The sequence below is a fragment of the Podarcis muralis genome, chromosome 14 (genome assembly GCF_964188315.1).
Source record: "Podarcis muralis chromosome 14, rPodMur119.hap1.1, whole genome shotgun sequence".
NCBI classification, from domain to species: domain Eukaryota; kingdom Metazoa; phylum Chordata; class Lepidosauria; order Squamata; family Lacertidae; genus Podarcis; species Podarcis muralis.
Genome location: NC_135668.1, coordinates 44,970,180 through 44,994,951, shown reverse-complemented (window position 1 = coordinate 44,994,951; position 24,772 = coordinate 44,970,180). Strand labels below are relative to the sequence as shown.

Here is a 24,772-nt window from a genome sequence, read left to right as displayed (position 1 = left end):
AATGCATTGAGATTATGCATACTGCAATGAAACTTTGATGAATAATGATTTCCTCCCTTTTAGAATGGTTTTTTGTACTATGTAGTTGATGCATATTTAATTGATCAAGTGATTAACTTGGAGGATTGATCAATCAAGGTGTCTTTATCTGGGCAATAGTTCTACTAGCAATTTATGATGGCTTTGTTTCAAATGCAGACAATCTTTTTTTCCTTTTTCTTTCTGGAAGTTGCTGTGTGCAAAATGGGGTATGAATAGGCTGTCCTTAATTTCCTAATGGGACGCGGGTGGCGCTGTGGGTAAAAGCCTCAGCGCCTAGGACTTGCCGATCGCATGGTCGGCGGTTCGAATCCCCGCAGCGGGGTGCGCTCCCGTTGCTTGGTCCCAGCGCCTGCCAACCTAGCAGTTCGAAAGCACCCTCGGGTGCAAGTAGATAAATAGGGACCGCTTACTAGCGGGAAGGTAAACGGCGTTTCTGTGTGCGGCTCTGGTTCGCCAGAGCAGCTTTGTCACGCTGGCCACATGACCCGGAAGTGTCTGCGGACAGCGCTGGCTCCCGGCCTCTAGAGTGAGATGAGCGCACAACCCTAGAGTCTGTCAAGACTGGCCCGTATGGGCAGGGGTACCTTTACCTTTTTAATTTCCTAATGCGGTCAGATAGCCACCTTCATGAAACAGAGGGATATCATCTCAACTTTACAAACATTTTGTCCCCCACAGAAGATGAATGATATAATTTTATAAACTTTTCTCCAGAGTCAAGAAAGATGAAGAAAGTCCATTAAAATTGTAACAATGACTAATTTTATTTTTCCAGTAAAATATTCACATAACATTATCTGAGAAATGGAATGACACATGTTTAATTCAGACTAATTTTAATTCATTTGCACATAAATACTTTAAAATCTAAAAACCATATGATCAGAATGTAGAGTTTTAGTAGAAATTTGATTCTTACAAAGCAAGTATTGCTCTACTACTGTCATTATTCCAGTCAGTAATATGACTAATAACCTGTCACAGTAAACCAGAATTCTTTCAGGATATTTTAAAGCCGTCTTCAAAAGAGTTCGCCCCCAGCTGATCAATCCAAGAAGAATATATTGTTGAACTGTGTTGCACAAAGTTTCTTTACTTCTTCTGAGGGAAAAAAAAGAGGAAATATTATTTTAAGACTTAGAAGTATGGCACCAATTACACGCTACAAATTGATCCTGTGTGCCTTTCCAGTGACGTGATCCGTAAATGTTTTGTAGTCATTTACAGATCACGTTACTGGAAAGCCACACAGGTTTGCATTTTCTCAAAGATTCAGCTTAAATTTAAAAATCACAGTTGACAGAATAAACTCTAAAAGCCTTCTGCATAACCCCTTCCTCTCCATGCACCATTGTAATGCAAGAAGTGTGTTGTGCAGTTCAAAAGTCCACAGGAACAAACCTTGGTTCACCATCATGACTTTTAAGTGATAAACAAACCATGAGTGCTGATTCACAAGCTAGTCTCTGGTTTGTTTCCTCCTTGGCACACTCAAGGGAGCAACCGCATGAGGACTTTTGAGCAGCACGGTCATTTACATTAAACCAGGGGTCACTAATATTTTCGGAGCCATGGGCACATCTGCAAACTGGAGAAACCACATATACCCACCGCAACCTATTCTACTGGCTACAATCAACTTCGTTGGACTGGTCATGTTGCGCAGATGCCTGATTATTGTCTTCCAAAGCGACTACTCTATTCCAAACTTAAAAATGGAAAGCGTAATGCTGGTGGTCAACAAAAGAGGTTTAGAGACTCTCTCAAGGCAAATCTTAAAAAATGTAGTATAAACACTGACAACCGGGTAACACTGGCCTGCAAACGCAGCCTTTACCAAAGGTGTCATGGGCTTTGAAGACACTTGAACTCAGGACGCAAGGGAGAAATGTGCTAAGAGGAAGGCACACTTGGCAAATCCACACCGTGATCAACTCCCGCCCAGAAACCAATGTCCCCACTGTGGAAGGACGTGTAGATCCAGAATTGGCCTCACTTACGGACTCACTGTTAAAACCGTGTTCATGGAAGACAATCTTACTCGGCTATGAGTGATTGCCAAAGAAGAAGAAGAAGATTGGCTACAATTTACATGCTTCTTTCAAAACTAATTTCAGAGCCAGGGGAGGCCCTGTGGGCAGCAAGGCACTTGTGTGTCCATGCATGACATTAAATTCTGGTTTAGTGATGTGTGAGCCAGGCTCTTGTAACCCAGCTCAAGTACATTGTTACTGTTTGGTCGTTTAGTCATGTCCGACTCTTCGTGACCCCGTGGACCAGAGCACACCAGGCACTCCTGTCTTCCACTGCCTCCCGCAGTTTGGTCAAACTCATGCTGGTAGCTTCGAGAACACTGTCCAACCATCTCGTCCTCTGTCGTCCCCTTCTCCTTGTGCCCTCAGTCTTTCCCAACATCAGGGTCTTTTCCAGGGAGTCTTCTCTTCTCATGAGGTGGCCAAAGTCTTGGAGCCTCAGCTTCAGGATCTGTCCTTCCAGTGAACACTCAGGGCTGATTTCCTTAAGAATGGATAGGTTTGATCTTCTTGCAGTCCATGGGACTCTCAAGAGTCTCCTCCAGCACCATAATTCAAAAGCATCCATTCTTCAGCGATCAGCCTTCTTTATGGTCCAGGTTACACTTCCATACATCACTACTGGGAAAACCATAACTTTAACTATACAGATTTTTGTCGGCAAGGTGATTATCTCTGCTTTTTAAGATGCTTTCTAGGTTTGTCATTGCTTTTCTCCCAAGAAGCAGGCGTCTTTTAATTTCATGACTGCTGTCACCATCTGCAGTGATCATGGAGCCCAAGAAAGTAAAATCTCTCACTGCCTCCATTTCTTCCCTTTCTATTTGCCAGGAGGTGATAGTTGAAATAAATGAATACTCTACTCTTGCGTAGCTCTGCTGCAGTTTCCCTCCCCTGTGTCAATTTTAAACTGTAAGCTCCTTGGGACAGAAAGCTGTCCCCTTATGTTTTGTAAAATATAATGAGTTCTAGATATAAGTAATGAAAGTGTTTTAATAACACTTAAAAGTGGTAAAACTAAAAAAACCCACACTTTTAAAAAAGTTTCTTACCATTCACTTCAATCAGGTTTGCATTTTTCTGATTCAAAATTACATACAGCTCCCGTTGATCAGATTTCTTGCCAACAATCCAGTAGTCACTCATTGCTTTCACTATGATTTCCTCATCATCATCAACCCTAAAAGGAAGAAGTTGGCATGTGCAAATCTTAGGATGCCTCAAATAAGTAACAAAGGAATAAAACCAAGCAAAAGACAGTAACTAACATATAAAGCAGATTTTAAACATCAGCAAGTGGATCGAGCTTTGGTTTATTGTTTAAAGTTTTCCTCAAGTCTTAATAGATTAAGCAATTCTTATATCTGTGGTAGGATCTGTACCACACTGACACAGAATTCCTGGAGTATTTGCTAATAATAGGATCTAGCAGCTTCAATTACTGGGACTGCAAAAAACATTACACACAGCTTCACCTCCTAACAGAAATTTGCCTGTTCAATTCTGCGGCACCACAGAAATTCCATCTAAAATTCTCCAGTTGTGATATGTATGTATGTATGTATGTATGTATTTAGCCAATGTGGTCTATCTGACAATGTGCTGAGCCTGGATCTGGGAGACCTCTGTTCAAATCTCACCTCACCATAAATCTACTGGTTTACTTTTAGAAATTCCTTCACTCCCTGCCTCACTTTCCCTATCTGTAAAAAGAGGTAATAATATAATGATAGACTTTACAGGTGTTTTTTTCTTCTTCTGAGGATGAACAAGATAAGGAAACATTGCTCACTCAGAATCTTTAGTAGTAGTGAGATTTATAACTATTATCATACTACGGAGATTTACACTCCTGGTGTATTTCTTTGACTACAGCATTACGGCTAAGGAAGAAGAAAATTGCTTCCAAGTACAGTGGTACCTCAGGTTAAGTACTTAATTCGTTCCGGAGGTTCGTTCTTAACCTGAAACTGTTCTTAACCTGAAGCACCACTTTAGCTAATGGGGCCTCCTGCTGCTGCCGCACTGCCGGAGCCCGATTTCTGTTCTCATCCTGAAGCAAAGTTCTTAACCCGAGGTAATATTTCTGGGTTAGCGGAGTATGTAACCTGAAGCGTATATAACCTGAGGTACCACTGTATGCACTGCCAGATCTAACTATGCAAACTGAATGATATTCAGATTTTAACAAAGGCGGGGAAGAATGCTACGTCACCTGGTGAAGTCACTGTTGATATCACCAAGAATCTTCATCAAGTCAGGATGAACTGATGTGAGCGAGATATTGGGCGTTCTCCTCAAGTGAATTGTACTTTTCTCTGCTAGGTTCATGTGATTGAAATAGATAAATTTAAATTGAGGTTCCTTCTCCGACCTAGGAAACAAAGAAGGAAATGGTCAGGTAAGCAAGAGGAAGGCTATTTTTGCAAAGAGAGTTGAACGTCTATCTAGAGTGGCTTACTACCATATTGCCATATGCTTTAATTTTTAAGTCAGGATTGAAAAATTGTTCCCGGAAGCCATTAAAATATTAGCAGCTGTCAGACTGTGGAGTGATGTCTACGGTTTGCTAATGCCACTTCAGAATCAGGGAATTCAGAAAGGCTAAGGAGCTGATCCTGAGAACTGCTGAGCCAGAAACAAAAAGAGACAAGAAGTCTGGTGCTGCAGTGCAACACCAGAGAGCATGAAGCCTTCACATTTTGTGATACATTTCTAGTGAGGTCCTCAGCTTGGCCCTACCAGAGTTGGGAGATCAGCTTGACTGACAGCCCTTCCCCAACCTGGTGTAATCTAAAATATCAGGAGGGCCAGCATGGCCAATGGTTGCGTGTGGCGGATGTTATAGTCCAGCAACACCTGGAGGGCACCAAGTTGAGGAAGGCTGCCCCCGGTGAAATTGGGGGGAATGTTTTCTTTTGGCTACAAGATGCTAAAATTCAGGTTGGCCTGCAAGGTGTTCTCTGCCCTCAAACAACATCTAGCTGTCCATCTGCTGACATCACTGGGGGGGGGGGAGCTTTGATCCTGCGACTTTGCCACTGCATTCCCTTGGTGAAGCAGACCCCTGCAGCCAGCCAGACTGAACCCTCTACTCATCAGCTGGTGAGCAGTGTGTTCAATCCTACAGGGAACACACTGGTGAAGCAAAACCGCTCCCCTGCCCCGTGGGTTGACTTTGACAGGTAGGTGGGATTGCTTACCTATCAGCCACCTGACATCATCATGGCCTGCAGAGGTGGGGAGATAAAGAGGTAGCCTGCTGGACTAAAAAGGTTCTCCACCCCTGCTATAGTCCAAGAAGCATTTGTTCTTGTTCAGCAGACAGAAGTCAGGAAATGGTTCAATATTCTGGAGAAAGGTTAGGAAAGCCATAGAGAGTCTTGTATCATGTCTAGCCCTGCACTGTCGACTTTGACTTACAACAGCTCTCCGCAATTTCAGGGAGAGGTATTCAGCATCACCTGCTGCCTGATTCTATTCACTAGAGATGCCAGGTATTAAACAAGGCCTCTCTGCATGCAAAGCATATCTGCTCCCTCGTTGCATTGCAATCACATCCCAGCTAAGAACTGCTAATGGCTGCTTGCTCCAAATTCAACAGGTCAACATTTGCTAAGCAAAACTACATAGAAGTTTGTTTTAAGCTTTAAAAATACAATACAAACAGACTGCACTTTGAACCACAAAATGCACCTGTAATTAGAGATTTACAGGCCTGGGGAGGGGGGAATGAAAAAAATTATCTGGTCCCCCCCCCTTATTTGTTTCTGAAAATTTGAAGACGATAAAAAAAAGCCCTCGCCTTTTCCTGTCCCGTCCCACCCCACCCCCGGCCTTTACACATTTACTGCAATCTGAGAAACACATGTCAGATCAGGAGCTGGTCAGTTTGATCATTCTAAACTTTACAGATACTAGGGTGGATGCTGTTGTCTACGATTCTGGAAAATCAAATGTATTTTGACATTTGCAGCTTGGTGCTTCCCCTTGCAATAGATGTCACATGACACCTCAAACTAAAGCTGGTTAACTTGCTCCATACGAGATCAACCCAGCTGTATTAGCACTAAGAGACGCTGCAACAGGTTCTCAGGATGCCACCACATCAAAGTTTAAGGCAGGCTTAATCAGATAAGCTTCCATCACTCTCATCTGCCAGCACCATTAAAAAAAACCCGAGCAGTTTGGTCCAGTTACAAGCATAACTGGCAGCTTTGATAGATTCAACAGTGGGTTTTTTTTTAAGATGATGAGCAACATATGTCCCCAGGGACAAATAAGCTGACTAAACACACACACACGTAACTTTAAACTGTGGCTGAATCTCTTAAAAGTCAGTAGACACCATAAATGTTGTGGTTTTGCTACAAGACTGAAAAGCAGCTCAGAAACGGAGCAGGAAAAAGGTTCCTGGGCATGTGCACATGGCTCCAAAGTCTTTATAGGAGCCCCAAGATTTGACTTTTTTTGCTTTTTAAACAGAAGTTTATCTGTCTTTTAAGATCCCAGAAGTCATAAGGGCTGGCTGTAGGTTTTCTGATGTGCTGAACAGAAAAGGGCATAGACAGAAAGCACAATATGTTCCCTGGGCAATTTTCCTGACCTCCCAGCGGATGAAAATGTGATGTAATGAATAGCAATAACAAGCAGCTAAGAGACAAAAAAGGCCCCCACCCTAGTGGTTACTGACTTCACTTCGTTTGGTGGGGGCACTCAAAGCAGCCCTGTGAAGAAGAGCTTAAGGTTTGGGAAGGTACGTATGAAACCACAATATTAACTACAGCCTTCTGGTTTTGTAATATTTTAAGCCTCCTGCCGACATCCCCAGTTAATCACTTGCTTTCACACTATTAGTGGCCCCAGCTTTCAGAGAACGTCTTTGCAACAAGCCCCTTGAGTCACAGAAGCTGGGATAGTTGTTTGGTCAGTAGATCTCTTATAGTTTGTTTATATTTTACTTATAAAATTTAAATGGTGTCTCATTACTGTGCATTTATCTGCATTTCTGCTTGTCCCATGCTCTGAGCGGTTTCCCGCTTGCCCTGCTCATTTCCCAGGGAAAACCCACGCTTTAGTGCTAAATTGGAGCAATCGTCAATCCGGAGACAACCTGAATTGCCATTTGCTTTGACTGAGCGCTAAAGAGCAGTTTTCCCCAGAGGAAAGCAGCAGGACAAGAGGAAATGTGGATGACCTGAGGCTTCTGAAGAAAAGGGTCTCAGGAAATAGAATTGTTAACTGTTTTTACTGTTTAAAAAAGGAGCCTTACCTTGTGACTTCTTGCATAGTCCAACTGCTTTCTCATTCTATTGCAAATAACAAGGGCTAACCTTATCCCCCTCCAAAAAGGAACTTTCTTCTTGCGTCACCAGGCAGCAAGTTTAAATGAGTGGCAGGCTAAAAGGATTCAAGGTTTTAGAGCTCTGGAGCTCAGGGCCCCTCCACCCACCCTTTTTACAAACCAATCAGGATGAATGCTCATTAAATAGTCAACATCTCTAAGCAAACAGATCAGGCTTATTAAAGAGGTTGGCCGAACCTCGACAATATGTTGCGGAAGAAACCTGCAACAAAACACCCTTACCAGGAACAGATTTCTGCTGCACATTCATTTTCACCATCAAATAGGTCCTCCTAACCTCAGGGAGCCGCAGAGTCAGCTGTGTGTCTCTCCAAGGAAGCACAGCCATTGGATAGGAGAAGGCTAGCCCTTTTATCACCCTGGTTGTTCAGAAATGGGCTAGGAGGCAAGGTTCTAACCTCTCTCCCCAGCCCCATTCCTCATACATCCCAATGTGTGCCATAAAACACCAGTGAAAACTGCATGCTCCTTGCCCCACTGTACTGCTTTGACCATGCAGGGGTGAGTGGGTGGGTGAAGCAACACCATACCCAATTTTTTGAGGCTCCTTTGCTTCCCTGGGGAACATACCTGATAGGACACCTGAGAGGAGACCTGATGGGGCAGTGCAGACCTCTGTGGCCTGGCTCCCTCCCCGTGCATTGCATCCATTTGCCTCCAAACCTGGGATGAGAATGAAACCAACCAAGCAAATCTACCTTTGTCATCCTTGGAGGACAAGGTCTCTTTCTTGACACTAGGGCAAAGTCTGCAAAGAAATGACTCTTCTATCCAACCTGCAAACAGCCACGAATTGTATAAATGGGCTCCTTATCTCTGTTTCTTTCTGGGGAGGCGGGGGGACCCAATTTATTATAGGGGGTGGGAAATAAGGACGACAGGAAAGAGGATGCTGCACTGCCACAAGGTAATAAACTGGGGGTGGGGAACCTTCGGCCCAAAGGTCTAATTTGGCCCACTAGGCATTTCCCCCCAAACCACACCCACATGCCCCACCCCTGATGTCAGGTGTAGTGTCCGGTGTGGGGCAGCATAACTGAGGGCAGCCATTCCCCCTTTCTACAGTGGTACCTTGGTTCTCAAACTTAATCCGTTCCAGAAGTCCATTCCAAAACCAAGGTGCGCTTTCCGATAGAAAGTAATGCAGAATGGATTAATCCGTTCCAGACTTTTAAAAACAACCCCTAAAACAGCAATTTAACATGGATTTTGCTATCTAATGAGACCACTAATCCATAAAATGAAAGCAATAAACAATGTACTGCAGTCACACAATCAATCAGTAGCTGAACTGGGTTCCACACAGTCACAAAAACAAAAAGGCACAAAACCGCAAAATAAATAGCGAAGACAGACAGACCTTAGTGTAACACTCAAAACGGAAGTGTGGCACTCAAATCACTTACTTCCGGGGTTGCAGTGTTTGGGTTCCAAGTTGTTTGAGAACCAAGGTACCACTGTATTGTATTTTTGTTTGCTTATTAAGACTGTAAGCCTGTTGGTGGGGAGTGTCTTGTTTTGATTCCATGTAAGCCGCTCTCGGGGGGCCTTTTTGGCCGAAGAGCGGGGTACAAATGCTCCAAGTAAACAAAATTAAAATAACTTTGAAGTCATTTTCCAAGCAGTTTGCACTGACGCCTTTCAGCACCAACCAGCTGATGGGTGCTGAGAGACGTCACCTTTGAAGTCCATTTCCAAGTGGTTTGTATTGAAATCACTTTCAAACAGACTTCAGAAGGTGAGGCCCTTTCAAGTTGTCAGCTGCCCTCGTCTACCTGCCAAGAGTTGCCCTGCAGGGCCGGGGGGGGGGGGAGGGAGGGGAAGGATCCAGTTCCCATCTCTCTATTATATAGAGCATTTCCTCACCCAGCTGTAGTCACTGGTGAAGGAACTGTCTTATTCGCTCACTAGTGGTAGACCCAGTTACCTGCTGCATAGCATCGCTTTGCACGCAGCGGCCAAGAAAACAGTAGCAGACATGCTGTCAGCCGAAAGGCAACAGAGAAAGAGGTAAGCAGGCCCTCCCTGAAAATACTGCCCATGTCTGCAAAACTGGCATCTTATAGAATTGTTGTGCTGTATACATTCTTCATTCAGTAGGTAAGAGTATTTGTCTCTTCAGACAGACAGTGAAGGCTTCTAGGTAAGGACTAATAAATTGGAGGCTCAAAGTTATTTGGGGATAAAATGCAAAGTGGTTGCCACTTGGCCCAATGTAGCTTCTTCCATTCCCAGAAGAACTCAGCTGCTTAGATTGTAAGCCCAATTATAGGGACTGTCTTTTTCCATATTGTGACAAGGGCTCTGGGGGCCTTTGTCAGCTGAAGATCAGGGGGAGGGAATGTTTCGAAACTTAAAAATAACACAGATTTTTCAATATGTTGCCATGAATATGATTTGCTTCCTATTTTAGGCAGTTCTTAAAATATCTGCGCCCCTGTTAAAAAGCTGATGTTGTGAAACAAGAAATAAAGAGAGTACCAACCCTGAGATCCTTTTGTTGATGTTGTATTGTTCGCATATATCTGAAGCCAATACTGTGAGCTGAGGCCCGACAATGCTGTCAAGTTTACGGCAAAAATCCAGCGTAGGCTGTGTAGAGGCTGTGAAACAGTTTGGGGAAACAAACCAACCAACCAATGATACTTCCCTTCTGTGTGCCACAACCACATCACATTTAGAAGATCACACCCAATATTTACAGCAGGAATTGGCAATCTGTCCACCTCCAGGTGTTGTTGGACTACAACTCCCATCCTTCCCAACCTCTGGCCATGCTAACTGGGGCTTGATGGGAGCTGGAGTCTCAATGACATTTGGGAGGGCCAATCGTTCCCCAACCCTGATTTACAGGGATAATGGAGCAGATTCAACTGTTTGTTACACTCGAGGCACTGGGATTCTGTACATGCGGAATAAGAACTCATACCCAAGAAGCCCCACCTGACCGAGAGGTGATGTTAGCACTGAAACAGCTGGAAGATCAGATTATCTAACAATTCTGTGCATAAGAATATTTAAGAACCTACAGCATTTTTTGAAATTCCCTGTACTCTGCAGAGTTTCCTATAAGCAATCCTCACTGAATTCAGTTGTTCGTACTTCTGAGTAAACATATATTGGATCAGGCTGCCTCTGTGCTTCTACTCCATTATCCATATTTACCCTTTGATGACTCATTAGCAGAGTGGATAGAAATTTTACCCTTTTGACTTGACACAGTTAAAAAAAAGAAAAACATTTTCATTATAAGATGCTGGTAAAACTACATACAGCAACATACCGTTACAGTTAATGCCCAAATAACCATGGATAATGCTCTAATGTCAGGATTTGTCAAAAACAAGAAGACTTAAAACTTCCATAGCTGTTTCAAAGAGTATTACTTGATACTCACCATCAATCATAAAGCAGACAGCTGCACTCATAGCCTGCAAGGAAGAATACGTTCATCATAATCTGTTTTCTGTCTCATGGATACACTTGACTATTGGGAGTTAAGCTCTGCTCAAGAATGTTGCTGTACTTTCCTAAATTTGTAATTCTGGGGAAGCTCCCATGGGACATGGAGATATTTTAGGCGACGGCTTCTGGAAGACCTGCAGCCTTCCTTATGCAGTTGGACTCCCAGTTCCCATCCATACCAGCCAGCATGGCCAAAGATCAGAGATTTTAAAAACTGGAATCCCACAATAGCAGGAGGGTCACAGTTTCCCCATCCCTGGTTAAGACCTATGAAGATCTGACAGGGGTGGAAGAAGAGGAGTGTCATCTAGTCTTCTATCTCTGACCTCTGACTGACAATGGGTCTCACACCTACAAGCCTCAGCTTTCCCAGGCCCAGGATCTTAGATTCATATGAACTGCAAAATATATACCATATTGGTTTGAATATAAGCCGCACCCAAATATAAGCCACACATTTAAAATTCAAGGGGGAAAAAGAAAAAGAAGACAATACCTGAATATAAGCCGCTCCCTTAAAATTGGCAGTGACCACGTGGTCTGAGGAAAAAATTGCAGCCCTAGAGGGCCCGCACGGCACCCTGGGAAATGATGGGGGCTGCCGAAGGTGCCCTGACACTCCCCTGCAACACCAGCCCTACATGGTGCAGCTGGGGGGAGGTTTGTGTAGGGCAACAGTGGAGGCAGCTGCCCCCCCACCAGGCGGGCACCCCCTGCTCCCTAACAGTGGCAGGGGCTGGCCAGGCAAGAAGCGGTGGCACCAGAAGCCACCCGCCAGACCCGCTCGCCAGGAGGAGTTAAAGAGGAGGAGGAGTTAAAGAGTTATGGGGGTGGGGTTCACTGTATGCCTGTTTCAGCAGCGATATTGGGCTTTTTGTAAGGTTGTGAATATAAGCCGCACTTTAACTTTTCACAGTCAGAATTTGGAAAAAAAGTGCAGCTTATATTCAGGCCAGTACGGTACTCTAGCACTACACTTTGGTTCCTGCATGATCTGAAATGAACTCTGAGCTGCATTAGAGCAGGGGTGGCCAACGTGGTGCCCTCCATATACTGCAACGACAATTTCCACTAGCCCCAGTCGGCATAACCAATTGTCAACCATAATTTTTGTGCATGGGATAGCTGGTAGTCACTTGTAGCCATGGCTCCTCTTAAAAAAAAAGCGGCCGGATGGCGGGGGGAGATGGAAGTTGCAGTTCAACAGCACCCAGAGAGTACCACATTGGCTACCCCGGGTTTGAGTTCTTTGCATCCTCAGAGACCTCTCACAGTTTTTGCAGCAAACTGTGGCTTATACATTATCTGCTGGAATTATAAGTCTCCAAAGCCTGGTGTCATTAAAATGCTCCTCTCCTAAAAAATGAATGACAGCTGGCTACTCTCATTGCTAATTGTTATGGTTAACTTGGGGCTTTTCTGTGTTTCCCAAAACAGTACTGCAGTGCATGATGACACAGAGTTGCAGTCGAATTTTATGCATGCTTAGAAATACTTCTGATTTTAGTGAGTTTACTTCAAAGTAAGTTGGCACAGGACTGTGGCCTTACAAAGGCTCTCAGACGGACATAACCGGAAACTATTTCGGGGTTCCTCCCCAGCTCTATAGATCATATTGCCCAGGAAATGAGAGAAGCTGAACTCTTTCACTCAGGGCAAGATTTCTACATACATACCTAATTACAGAATTGGAGTATAACTTCATTTTTCAGTGAACAGGGAAAGGTGCAACGGTTACCTTATAAACAATTAAATGAAGTTCTTCGTAAGTATCCTCTGTGTTTACAAATATTTTGGGAAATCTACATTTTGCTTCTGGATCATTCAGGTTCAAAGGTCCAGTAAGAAACCTGAAAGGCAAAGATGGGACTTTATTTATTTTGTTTATGTAAAAAAAACCTATATACCACCTGTAATCAGGCAGTGTACAAGAAGGTAAAATGGGCTTGATTCAGACACAATGCCAAATTTTAATATCTTTTGTATTTGTATTGTAAAATTCTAAATTGTAAACAATACAAATACAAAAGATAGTATTAAAATTTGGCATTGTGTCTGAATTGAGCCCATGCCCACCTGATATTGCATTGAGCCAGTTATAGATGCTGCATAAGCAGGACAGACTACAGCTCAACTCAGAATGGTTTGATATTGCTTTCAAACTATTATGGGTTCAGTCCTTTTTAGAGGTGGAAGGACGCACAACTGAACTAATCCACCAAGTTTCCCTTTCCCTTGCCTTTAATTTACTGCAGCATCCGATTCATGTTAGTAAGTCAGAGGTTGAAAGGAACTAAATTATTACCTCTGGATAACTGACCTTGTAAAAACAAACCGCAAGCCAGGGTAGGGGGAGCTGTGGCTCACCAGAAGCTGTTGGGCTCCAACTCCCATCATCCCCAGTCAGCATGGCCAATGGTCAGGGATTATGGGAGTTGTAGTCCAACAACACCTGGAGGTTTCGATTCTCTGGCCTGGTGGCAAGAAAGACTACAACAGATGTAAAACTGCTACCTTCCATAGTGCTGTAGATTTCCAGACATTTCTGTATGTATTGGGGAATCTCTCCCTGCCAACTGAAACAAAAGAGATTGCATGGTTAAGGAAATTTCCTGCCCCCCACTCCTAGGAGAAGAAAAATTGAACAGCTTTTTAAGAAGGAAATAGTAGTAGTTTCCTGTTTAAGTAAGCCAAGCCACACGACTCACCTCTGGTTCTATATGCCTTGGAAACAGGGATGTGGTGAGATATTTGTATAAAATTCTCATGTCATCTTGTTCCAATCCACTCCTGGAATGTTGAGAAAGACAACAATATAGCACGTGATGACAAGGCTGTCCACTGTTTCAAGTACTGTTAATTGCTTACACATAAAACTGCCACAGGCTGCGTCAAAACAAGCTTACATTTCTTGCCCGACACTTTCTCCACTGATTAACAGCAGCTCTCCAAGGTCACAGCCAAAGGATCTTTCCCAGTTCTGTGATCGTTTATCGAGAGATGTAGCCTGACTGACTTTCTGAATGGAACTCACGGTGACCTGCCACTGAGCTACAGCCCAGCATCATTAATGAAATCAGGCTACACAAAGAAATAGCTCACAGATGACCCACAAGCTGACAAAGGCAAAGCCTCACCATTCACAAGTCTTGTGCCTTATGTACAGTATGAACACGACAGGTAAGATGTTGGCTGCCTAATGTAATTTGCAGGAACACCTAACACATCCAAGCTTAGTGTGATGATTTTGGATCCATGAATATAAACCATAGAGTGAGCACTGGAATCTGCAGAATTAGGCAGAGTTCTGCAAAGTAGACTCAAGCCTTTCTGTTCCAACGTACAGTACTTGAAAGTCATGGCTACATTTCCAGTTTCACTAAGCTTCCAAAATAAAGGAATGTCTCCAAATTATAAAGCACTACTTCATTTAATAACTAGCTTTGACACACAAGCACTGATAAAGTCTCAACCTTGGTTTATAAACAGATTATGGGTAGGCATAAGACCTAGAAACTTGAAAAACAAACCTAGGCTTTGGTCCTAAGTTTCTGATCTGAGTCCAGGGCTTAGCTGACTCCCAATTGCAGGAGTTCTCATTCCCTATTTCTCACTGTAATGTACAAAGCATGCCCACACAATTTAGTTGCTCTGGTAAGTTTTTGAATGAATTCTATATTTCATTACTGTGGAGCTCCTAATATAAGCTTACTGTAAAAGGGAAGAAGTGAAAAAGGGAGAGGAAGAAAAACAAACCCAGGAAACCCTAATCTGATTTAATTATTTTATGCAGTCACACGTAGATTACTTCTTGTCTAGGCTTGGAGCACATTAGTCCTTGACTCCTTAATCACTTTTGAATAGGAAACCCTTGAACTGCGACTCTCAAATGAAACTGGATGCTTGGTGCAGCTGTGCCGTGTCAATAAACACCCTGAAAAGAAAGGCAGCTGAAGGGGAACTGCCAGGTTTAAGTTACAAGGATGCTGCAAACAGCAGACATTTCTTTGTTTCTTTTTAAAATGCAACATTTCATATCATTGAAGTCATGATGGCAAAAGAGAGCTGTGGATTGCTGGAAAACATGCCGCCGTTCCAATTTTCGGGTTCCTTTATTTATTTACACACCTTCATATCTTTTACTTCAAAATTAAAGACTCTGAAGAATGATATTTTTAGTGCCTCAAGGGACTAATTATTACCAAGATCCTCAGAGATTGAGGATGATATCCCATGTTAGTCGTAAGAGAAGACCCATTGAAATCAATGGACTTTTTTTTTTACTTCAGTGCAAGCATGACTAAGGCTGGTTGAGTAGAAACCACATTTTTCCTTCCTCCTCTGCACTACTGATTTCAACATGGAACAGTTGATGTCAAAGCCTCCTGGACTGCTTTGGATTGATTTTACCACAGAAATCTGCAACGTATCTCTAACAAGGAGATAAACAATGAGATACAAATTGGTGGATATACACAACTAGGTGCCTTTGAGGGGGATGGATTTGAGGCGTTGCCCTGACATCCATTCACTCAGGTACCCACCAGATGAGCTGATCATTGTAGAGAAAGGCAGTATATTTGACTATGCTCAAACTTTCTTCCATCTTATTGATGAACGACTGGATTTTCAAGTAAGTCATTTTATCCAATGGGAAGAAGCTGATCCCACAAAAAACATCCAGCAGGTCACACGACTGTAAATGAAGTGTTTGCAAGTACTGAGGAATAAACATAGAAAAGCTGTATTAATGACTGCCTTTGTTTAAAAACAGTGGCATGAAAGACATGACAAACACAATCTGGCACAAGTCTCAGGCTCATGCTCTCTCTCCTGTTTAGATGCAAGGTGAGGATATTGAAAGCTTCCATTTCTGCTGTGTTCTAGACAGAAGTTTTCCACTTCCACCCAAACCTCATTAATAAGCCAGGATGCAAGCTATGGCTTGTTGTTACATCTAAACAAAATAGCCCAGAGATGGAGTTCCTTCCCAAATGTGGTTGGACTCCAACTAAGCCCAGTTAAGGGTTTTTAACAGGAATTACAAAGAAAACCAATAAAAACAGTTGTTCAAACAAAACAACAAAACAAGGAATGGGAGTCCAACATCTGGAGTGCCAGAGGTTCCCCACCTGCAACAGCCAATCCTAATTGCAGGTTCATGACCGACACCAGTGTACTTTTCACATCTGTGTGACAACATCTCACTGACTTATACTACAAACATTGGAAAATGTATTTGGGACTCTCAGAAATATGAAGCCCACCTTTTTCTAGCACACCAGTGGGCAAATTCCTGGGAGGCATGTCTGGGTACTGTATTTCTCTATGGTGAAAACAGTAATCAGCAGCCAACAATGCAATAAAGGCATGGGTCAAGGCAGTTTGGCACTGGATACCTCTGTGTTGCTTCTCTGTTGCCCGACTGGAAGCGGACGGCAGGAGAGGCAACTGGCCATTGCAGAATAGAAGCCTCAGAGGATAGATAGCCGGGTAAAAGAAGTACTTCTGGAGTACAGGAAATTGGTCACAAGAGGAAGAAGGTGGCCAGAGGAGAGCTGGAGATTAAGAGGAATAGAAAGGAATACAAGAAAATTGCCCTTGCCTCAGAGGAGACAAAGACAAGAGGTGAAGGGGGCAGTAAGAGGAGAAACTAGAGTTGTGGAGCCTGCTGGCGAGTCATGTGAAATGAAAGAGAATGCATTCAGGAGTAATAGGAACTGCTACAATACAAAAAACTGTTGTATAGCATCCTGTAAGGAAAGGACTGCCCAAGCCCTGAGAGTAGCTTATGAATTAAGGGAGACTGGGGCTCTGCATATTCTATGGAACTTAATAAGGGGGCAAGATCCCAAGACCAGGATCATGCAGGTCTGCTACATCACTCAAATTTAACAGCTACGTTCTAGCAGTTATCATTTGGCTAAAAATAAAGCTGATCCCCATTAGTCTTTAGTCATATTCACATTTTAAGTACTACAGATAAAACACATTTTTAGCATCACTCGTGAAAGCAACAGACTTACAGCTCGCACCCAGTTGTAAGTGGGTGCAAAGGTTTCAGAAGTGCAAGCAGGTTTCTTCAAAATTATGTTGGAGGATGCACACAACTTTTTTTAAAAAAAAGATTTTACAGCAAGGCATGTCTGCTTTCAGAGCATTCTACACCCAAGACAACACAGATCATCAGGCCCCCAGTGCTGAACAAGCTGCCAAATTCTAACACTCTATTGCTGCTTTGATAATAAAAACTTACCCGATGGAAGAATTTCTCTAGTCTGTCTTTTAGTACTCTTACACCTCCATCTTCCATGGCTTTTCGGAATGTTCCATTAAAAAGCTAAGAATTATTGGGGGGCAGGAGGGAATAATTGGGAGTACTGAGTCATTACAAGCACATACACTAATCAAGATATAATCAAATGACAAAGGAAGTAGAAGTGCTAATCCTGTAATTCCAGTTCCCTAATTTTAGATGCTTTAGGAGCAATAAATTTGCATTGCACTTAGGTGTTTATTCACATACAGAACAATTGTGATTAAGGTGAAGCACCAGATTTCTGCGATATCCTCCCCATTTCCTGCACACACCTTAACCAGCATATTGTGCAAATTATGCAAATAGCAACAACTACCTATGTAGGTTTGTGAGAGATGAGCTTACGTGACTTGAGCCAAGACAGACATGTATTTGCTCAACTAGCAGGCTGGTTTGCAAGGAAAGCTAAACTTTGGCAGCTTTGAATGAATTTGCAAACTATGGTTTGCCACAAACCAGGGAGGGAGAATCACAGAAATCACAGGAGTTGAAAGGTCCTTAAATGCTTATCCACACAGTGCCAAACAATAGTCCAAAACAGGATCCAAAGAACACTGAATCCGGTGCTGCACACCTTTTTAGCTTTGTGCAGAAGCACATGGCAAGCTATTTTTTAAAAGAAAAGACTTTCCAAAGTGTTTTGGCATGCAAAGATGTCTTCACTTCAAGGAAAAAAATCCCACTGGGCACCCCCAAATGTTTTTGCACATTGAAATTATCTCTCCATGTGTCAACGCTGTCTCACAGGGTGAGCAATTTTTTGAAAAGGGGAAAAATGCACATTGCACATTATAAAGTTAATGCTGTATTGAGCCAATAATCAGCTAATTGCAACAGTCCTTTGCCAAAACAGAAGTAGGAATTTGATGTTCACAGAAAATGTCAATGTTGCTGCCATTTTGAAGAAACTGAGTTACCCCACCCAGCCTGTTACTTTGAGTGGGACCATTTGGCATCTCCCTTCCCAGAACTGTTTCCTGCAGAGGCCATAATACCTGAATTTGCTCCCTTCCCCTTTCCCCTTCTCTATCAGACTGTAAGCCACTCTTTTAAATTACAAGCAACTCTCAATTTACACGGGGGTTACGTTCCAAGGCACCATGCACTTAAGTGAAATTGGGTATATTTGAAACACCACTGGAAAAGCCTGCAAAGACCCTTTTTGTGACATTTTTGGGTCACTTTTGGGATTGGCATGGTCGAGCAGGTATCGGATGTGCCTAAAACAGTTGCTCTCTTTATTAACTTCCATGAGTACAATTGTCAGAAAGGTGGCTTGTGAATGTAGGAAATAAAGTGTTCAGCATCAAAGAGATGCTTCTGCAACCCAAACTTTGGAAAAGAATGGCACTCCATGAATCAGAGAGTATGATCGGGTTCTGCTATGGAGGTGCAAAGATGGCTTCTCACATCCCAGCATGAAAACTGACAAAAATCATAGCTCTAACTTACCTTGTACATGTTATAACACTGCTGTAACACTGAGCTATACACTTTGTCCTGTAAGATAGCCAGAATCAGAGAGTTACTACAAGAAGAATCCTATGAGGTCATCATTTAAAAGGTTAACTTTGCTTTTCTCTGTCGAGACATCAAGAAAAACAGTGCTGCAGCACTGATAACATCAGATCCAAGAAATAAATAATAATAATAATAATAATAATAATAATAATAATAATAATAATAATAATTTATTTATATCCCACCCTTCCCAGCCAAAGCTGGGCTCAGAAAACATATAGCAGTTGAAGAAATGCTGCACAAAGTTCACAGCCATTGCTGAGAGAGCCTTATCTGAGTTAGCTCATATTTTCCCAGCAGCAGGTATGCTGCATGCGGATCACTGTTCAGGTGAGGTCCACCTGAGTCATATTCTGGGCAGAGGGCACAAATACTCTAACTTTGTCATTGGCATCTGTATACGTCTCTAGAGACAATGGAGTGCACCTGCAGGGGTGAAGTCAAGCTGCTGGAGACTCACAGAGCATGCTGTGACTGCAGAGACCGGTAACTTCTAACTGCTGCTTCCTGCGCTGTTTTTGCTGCGTTAGCAGCAGCAAAGTGACCTCTCCGGGGCACAAGCCTGGGCATTGTGTACAGAGACAAGAAGACCCCTCTCTTGGCCTTGCTGATGTGATCCAAAGAAAGCAGAGCAACACATAGGCACCAGCTTGGCTGCAGGAGTTGCTGGAAGGCGCCATCCAACCAGACCCAAATAGGGCACACTGTGGACAGGTGGGGAAGGAGAAACAAAAAGCACAAGTGATGCTAATAATTACCAGTAACTCTTCTTCTTGATACTCAACAACCGGTTTACCATCTTTGTGTTTTTCTACTATGGGATTCCGTACAACCTTGAAAGTGGAACAAAACAGACGTTATTCATTGATTTAGAGTTGCTGGCTCAAGGTGATCAGCAATACACTAAAAGGAGAATCAAATACAAAAGGGAGACTAAATCTCTAACAGTGAAATCCTATGTACGCATCCTTGGGAGTCCTACTGTGCTCAATGGCTTACTCCTAGGAAAACATGTGTAGGATTGTAGCCTATGTTACCCGACACCAACTTATTCTTTTGAAGCCAAACTAATGGAGACCTCTCTGTCTAATTTATTCAAGTCTGTAGTGTATCTATTATATTTTTATTTATTATATTTTTATTTATTTATTTATTTATTTATTTATTTTATTATTTTATTTATTTAAATTTGTATCCCACTGAACTGTAAATAAAACCTCTAAGCAGTTTACATAGAAGATACATTAGAATCACCAATCGAAATCAGTGTTAAACGCAGGTTTATAAAAGCAAAACGAATAAAATCAACCATTAAATTATGCATTCTAAAGTATAGTAAAAATACGTTAAATAATGAACAATCTGCCAGCCTTTCATGACAACCCAAATTTGCTGCCGCACATTACCCAATGGTAGGGCTGCCCCTGTGGGAACCATTTACAAATAAGCAATGACAGGGGGAAACACAAGCAAATTATGCTTCCCCTCTCCATATTTCCATTCATCTCCAAAAGGGGAAGATGTGCTTTCTTCCAATGTAAAGTCAGAAGGCTCCTCTCCCCGCTTTAGACTACTCAAAGCAGCTTTGATAAATCCTAAATAAATGCTTAATAGAACAGAATCATGCATTTAGGTACCATAACCATCCAGAAATTTTCTTCAGGTTCATTGAAGAACTGTCTATTTTTCTGGGTGTGCAGGGATTTTGCCGGTTTGGAAGGACTAAAGGTCCTAAAAGAGGAAAATATTACATGAATGAACACTTTAGACATTGGAGTGTTAACCCTTACCTGTTAACTAGGGATGCAACATATAATTGACAAATTGATTTTAAAATAGTCTAAATATATACTCTAATTAATTGAACAGAAGACCTGCTTCTTCTTAAATGGTGACTCCTAAAACACATAGGTGCATCATCAAAGAACAAAAAAGGCATGCTTCTTGTTTCAGAACTACTGTTTTGTCAATATGCAAGCATAATCTGTGTGAGAACCAGTGTGGTTTATTGATTAGGGTGTGGACTAGGTCTAGGAAAACCCAGGTTCAAATTCCCACTCAGCCACAAGGCTCACTTGGGTTAGTCGTTCTCTCTCATGCTAAACTGTGGGTGGCAGGAACCATTTATGCCACCTTGAGCTCCTTGGAGGAAAGGCATGCTATAAAAGCAAAAAATAAATAAAATAAAACTTACATGATTAATTGACTAAGATTTCTCTAAATTGGCTGACAACCTACAACTAATAAAAGTATAATACCAGATTGCCTAGCAACATGCTTTTTAAAGCTTATTTGTAAATGCACCTAAAACATTTAAGGTGCCTTATAAATAATTAAATCATAAATAAATGGGATAGGCAAAAATGTGGAACTTAGTACCTTGTGAACTGAACTATGGCTTCACATAAACCAACACTTCTAATTTTTTCATTCTTTTCAACTTCATTGGGGTAATAAAAAAGAATCTTCTTTTCTTCCTGAAGTTAGAAAAGTAAACAGCAACAATTAATACAAAATAACTATGTTCAAATAAAGTTATCTAAATTAAGTCCTGACACCTCACATTGTAATTGCAGTATGTATTCCTTTCATAGTAATCCACTTTAAGGATTCAGTCAAATCCTTAAAAAGCGCCTTTCTGCCAAATCCAGTGTGCATTTTACTTTGTTGTTTACTATAGTGCATCTATTAGAAACATTTTTTTTAAATCCTGGGAATTTACAGATGCACATATATAGCATAGGTGAAGATGACAAGGAGCTATTTATTCAAATCAAAATTATCCAACTAGTCTAGGTACATCCACAGTTGTCAGAAAGGAAACTCCCATGTGGAATGCCAACACAATCTCTTTAGATACAAAAGCATCCCATTTTTGTGGCTGTCAGAAGGTCATCTGCATGACCATAGCTGTAAAAGTGGCCCTCTGTGTCAGCCCCATGGCCCATGTAGTTCAGCATCCTGTTCTCACAGTGGCCAACCAGATGCCTACAGAAAGCCTGTTAGCAGGACCTTTTGTATGTCTTTTAGATTCAAGGGTAGAATGCCCTTTTTTATTCTACAGTGGACCCTCAAGTTACGTACCGCTCTGGATACGTAACTTTCGGGTTGCAAACACAGCAAACCTGGAAGTGTATACTGTACTTCCGGGTTTCACTGCGTGCATGCACAGAAGCGCTCTGCGCACCATGTGCGCGCGCAGAAGCACTCTATTGCGCCGTGTGCATGTGCAGACGCGCTCTGTGCACTGCAAGCATGGGCAGAATCACTCTATCGCACCGCACACATATGTAGAAGTGGTCCTCCAGTTACAGACTTTTCAGGTTAAGTATGGACCCCCGGAACGAATTTAATTTGTATCTGGAGGGTCCACTGTATATACAAATGCCTAGAAAATTTAAGAAATAATACTGTTAACTGCTACTACATCTAAGGATAGCTATCGTTCTATGCCAAAAGAGGTTCATCTGGTCTCCTTGCTTTTCATTTTCCATTTTCCATTATCTGCTTAAGACAGTTTTGTTTAGCCCCCACCCCCCATTCATCAATGCTTTTAAAAAACCTGATCTGCCCATTGTACTCTTTTATGACCATATTAAAGTTGTTTTTTTAAATGTAATTTGAATTTGTCTTATGAATTTATTCCTAGTCACCTAAGCACACTCTCTTAGAATGTAGGATATAGAACATCTTAAATAAATAATGCACAACACCACAAAGATCCCAGGTTTCAGTAAATGTTATACCTGGATCTTGTCCTACTGCCATCTCCACCCAAAAATACAAGTTAAAAGTCTCGAAACCTGGTGGTGCATTGGTTGCATTAGATAGGCTTGCATTAGAAATGAAACACATACCATTCACTTACAACACATTTAAAGGGCATTCTGGAGACTATACTATACCCTCCACAAATCTACAATTCCCAGCATCCTTGACAAACTACAGTTCCCAGAATCCTTTGAAGGGGGAATTCTCAAATTATTTGAATGTGATCAAAAGGTATGTGTATGCATATGAGCATGCCGGCAGAGGCAAATACATTTTAACTTATGTTCGGCGCTTAAAGAGAAAAATGTAGGCACTTTAACAACTGTTAAATAGCACCGATCAATTAATTAATTTACTTCCCTCTTGCGCCTACTCAAGCATGCAGCTTCCTGCCACTCTTTATAAAAAGTTTTCAAAAATGGTGTTTTGCACTGTTAAACTCTATGCTACGCCTGCAAGGAGGTTCTTTTTAAATGCGAGGATTCTTTTCCTTTTCTGAAAAATAAGAAAATTTAAAAAACAACACCGTAATATAAAATATTTAAAAACGCCTTTCTGGTTTAAAAACAAAACAAAACATTATGATTCGACCTATTTGCCAAGCAGCCTGTCATTTTAGAGTCTTTGGGCTGAGAGACTCCTTCCTCGGATCTGCCCCCTCTGTCTACTCCCGTGTTGACTTGGCAGCCGGAAAAGCCACCGCGCTACGTCGTAGCCTCGCTGGTTTCCGACGTGACGTTGACCCGTGCGCAAAATATCGATCCGGGCTTAACTGCATTGAGCATCTGCGAAAACAAACCACCTCTGCTCTTCCTTCCCGAGTCTGGCTTTGCAACTCGTTGCGTTGCTATCTTTGGAAAATCCAATAAAAATCGATTTTTTTTTTTTTTTTTTAAGGGAGAAACGAAGGAGAGTAAATGAGAGCAATAAAACCGACGACAATAAGGACGCTTCCCCTCCCTCTTCGGAGCCTGTCACGCCCCCCAGTTTCGCAGCCCTTGTCCCTCAGACTGAGGGGCCGCTTTCTCTCTCCCCCCCCCCCCAAATTCGCCCCCTTACCTCGCCTTCTTTGGGGCCCAGCCTCGGGTTGTAGATGAAGAAGCTGAGCAGGGCCGGCGCCAGCTGCTTCTCTTGCCCGGCTCCCCCGGACGCCGCCATCCTGGGCCTGAAGGGAGAGCCTCGCCTGCTGGGCCCGCCTGACTCCGACGCCGCCGCAGCCGACCATCGGAGGAGGAGGCGGGGGGAGCGGCTCTCAGGCGCCTGCCGCTGCCGGCCAAGGAGCTCCCCTCACGAGCACCGATCCGCGCCTCGCCGCCCCCGATACTTCCGCCGCTTCGTCCGCCCCGGAAGGGATGCGGCGCCGACCCGGGCCTGCTCCCTTCGCCTCCCGGTTCTCTCGCTGCCGAGGGCCGCGGGGCGAAGAGGCCGAGAAGGCGCCCTTGAAGGGGGAGGGGGGGTCGGTGTGTCTGCCAAGGTCTGAGGCGCCTGAGAAGCGAGGAAGGAGGGGAGAAAGGCTTTCTGGTGCTTTTGTGTTTCTCCCTCCAAATTACTTATTTTTATTTATTGACATTATATGCCGCCCTATACCCGGGGGGGGGGGGGTCTCAATGCACTCAAACACTAAACAGGAACCCAAGGAGCATAGCTGTCAACGTTTCCCTTTTTTAAAAAGGGAAATTCCCTTATTCCGAATAGGATTCCTCGCAAGAAAAGGGAAAAGTTGACAGCTATGCCAAGGAGAGGCACTCTGCACATACTCAGAGGGACCCTGGTTAGTTGGTGTGGCCTAGGGTTGAGCTCTGCTTGGCTCAGCTTGCAATCCTAGCACACTTACTTATTATTATTATTATTATTATTATTATTATTTTCATTTACGGGTTTTTAAACTTTTTTTCCCAGTACGCAAAAGTGGCAGCAAAACAAGCGTAGTCAGAAAGAGGAAGCGTACAGACATTTGCAGGTGTTTATCTCCCATAAATGTTTCCCAGCGAATGTGTAATTTCCGTTTCCCTCCACCTTTCTTCAGAATGGGATTGGCATACCAGTTCATTCGGATGATCGTTTGCGATGCATTATCAGTGCCTAGGATTTGGCCAGCAAACACCTCCCCACCCCCACCCCCTCAACAGTAAATCAGGTTCTTAATCATAAGACAAAAATGTTGTAAATCTGGTGCTGATACAAAGGGATTTCGTGCGCGGCTGATGTGTCATTCTCAACATCGGTTTAAAGACAGTGTTACTGTTGGTGCCCTTC

General features: G+C 42.8%; 1 protein-coding gene across 1 annotated transcript; it reads right to left on the bottom strand.

Moving 5' to 3' along the window:
- Positions 1-781: 781 nt before the first annotated feature.
- On the bottom strand, positions 782-23,931 carry CCZ1 (CCZ1 vacuolar protein trafficking and biogenesis associated). Its single transcript, XM_028705939.2, has 15 exons — positions 23,576-23,931; positions 21,125-21,222; positions 20,383-20,476; positions 19,504-19,578; positions 18,677-18,724; positions 17,162-17,245; positions 15,450-15,625; positions 13,614-13,695; positions 13,420-13,481; positions 12,644-12,755; positions 10,838-10,871; positions 9,926-10,043; positions 4,291-4,449; positions 3,128-3,255; positions 782-1,143 (listed from the first exon to the last, which is right to left on the bottom strand). The coding sequence occupies exons 1-15, from the start codon at positions 23,672-23,674 to the stop codon at positions 1,088-1,090; spliced, it is 1,425 nt and encodes a 474-aa protein (XP_028561772.1). The 5' UTR covers positions 23,675-23,931; the 3' UTR covers positions 782-1,087.
- Between the last annotated feature and the right edge of the window lie 841 nt (positions 23,932-24,772).

Coding starts and splice junctions, on each gene's coding strand:
- CCZ1 (XM_028705939.2), bottom strand. CDS start 23,674: ATGGCGGCGTCCGGGGGAGCCGGGCAAGAGAAGCAGCTGGCGCCGGCC. Junction 21,223..23,575: donor TGGGCCCCAAAGAAGGCGAG/GTAAGGGGGCGA, acceptor TTCTAACTTCAG/GAAGAAAAGAAGATTCTTTT. Junction 12,756..13,419: donor AATCTACAGCACTATGGAAG/GTAGCAGTTTTA, acceptor TTTGCCTTTCAG/GTTTCTTACTGGACCTTTGA.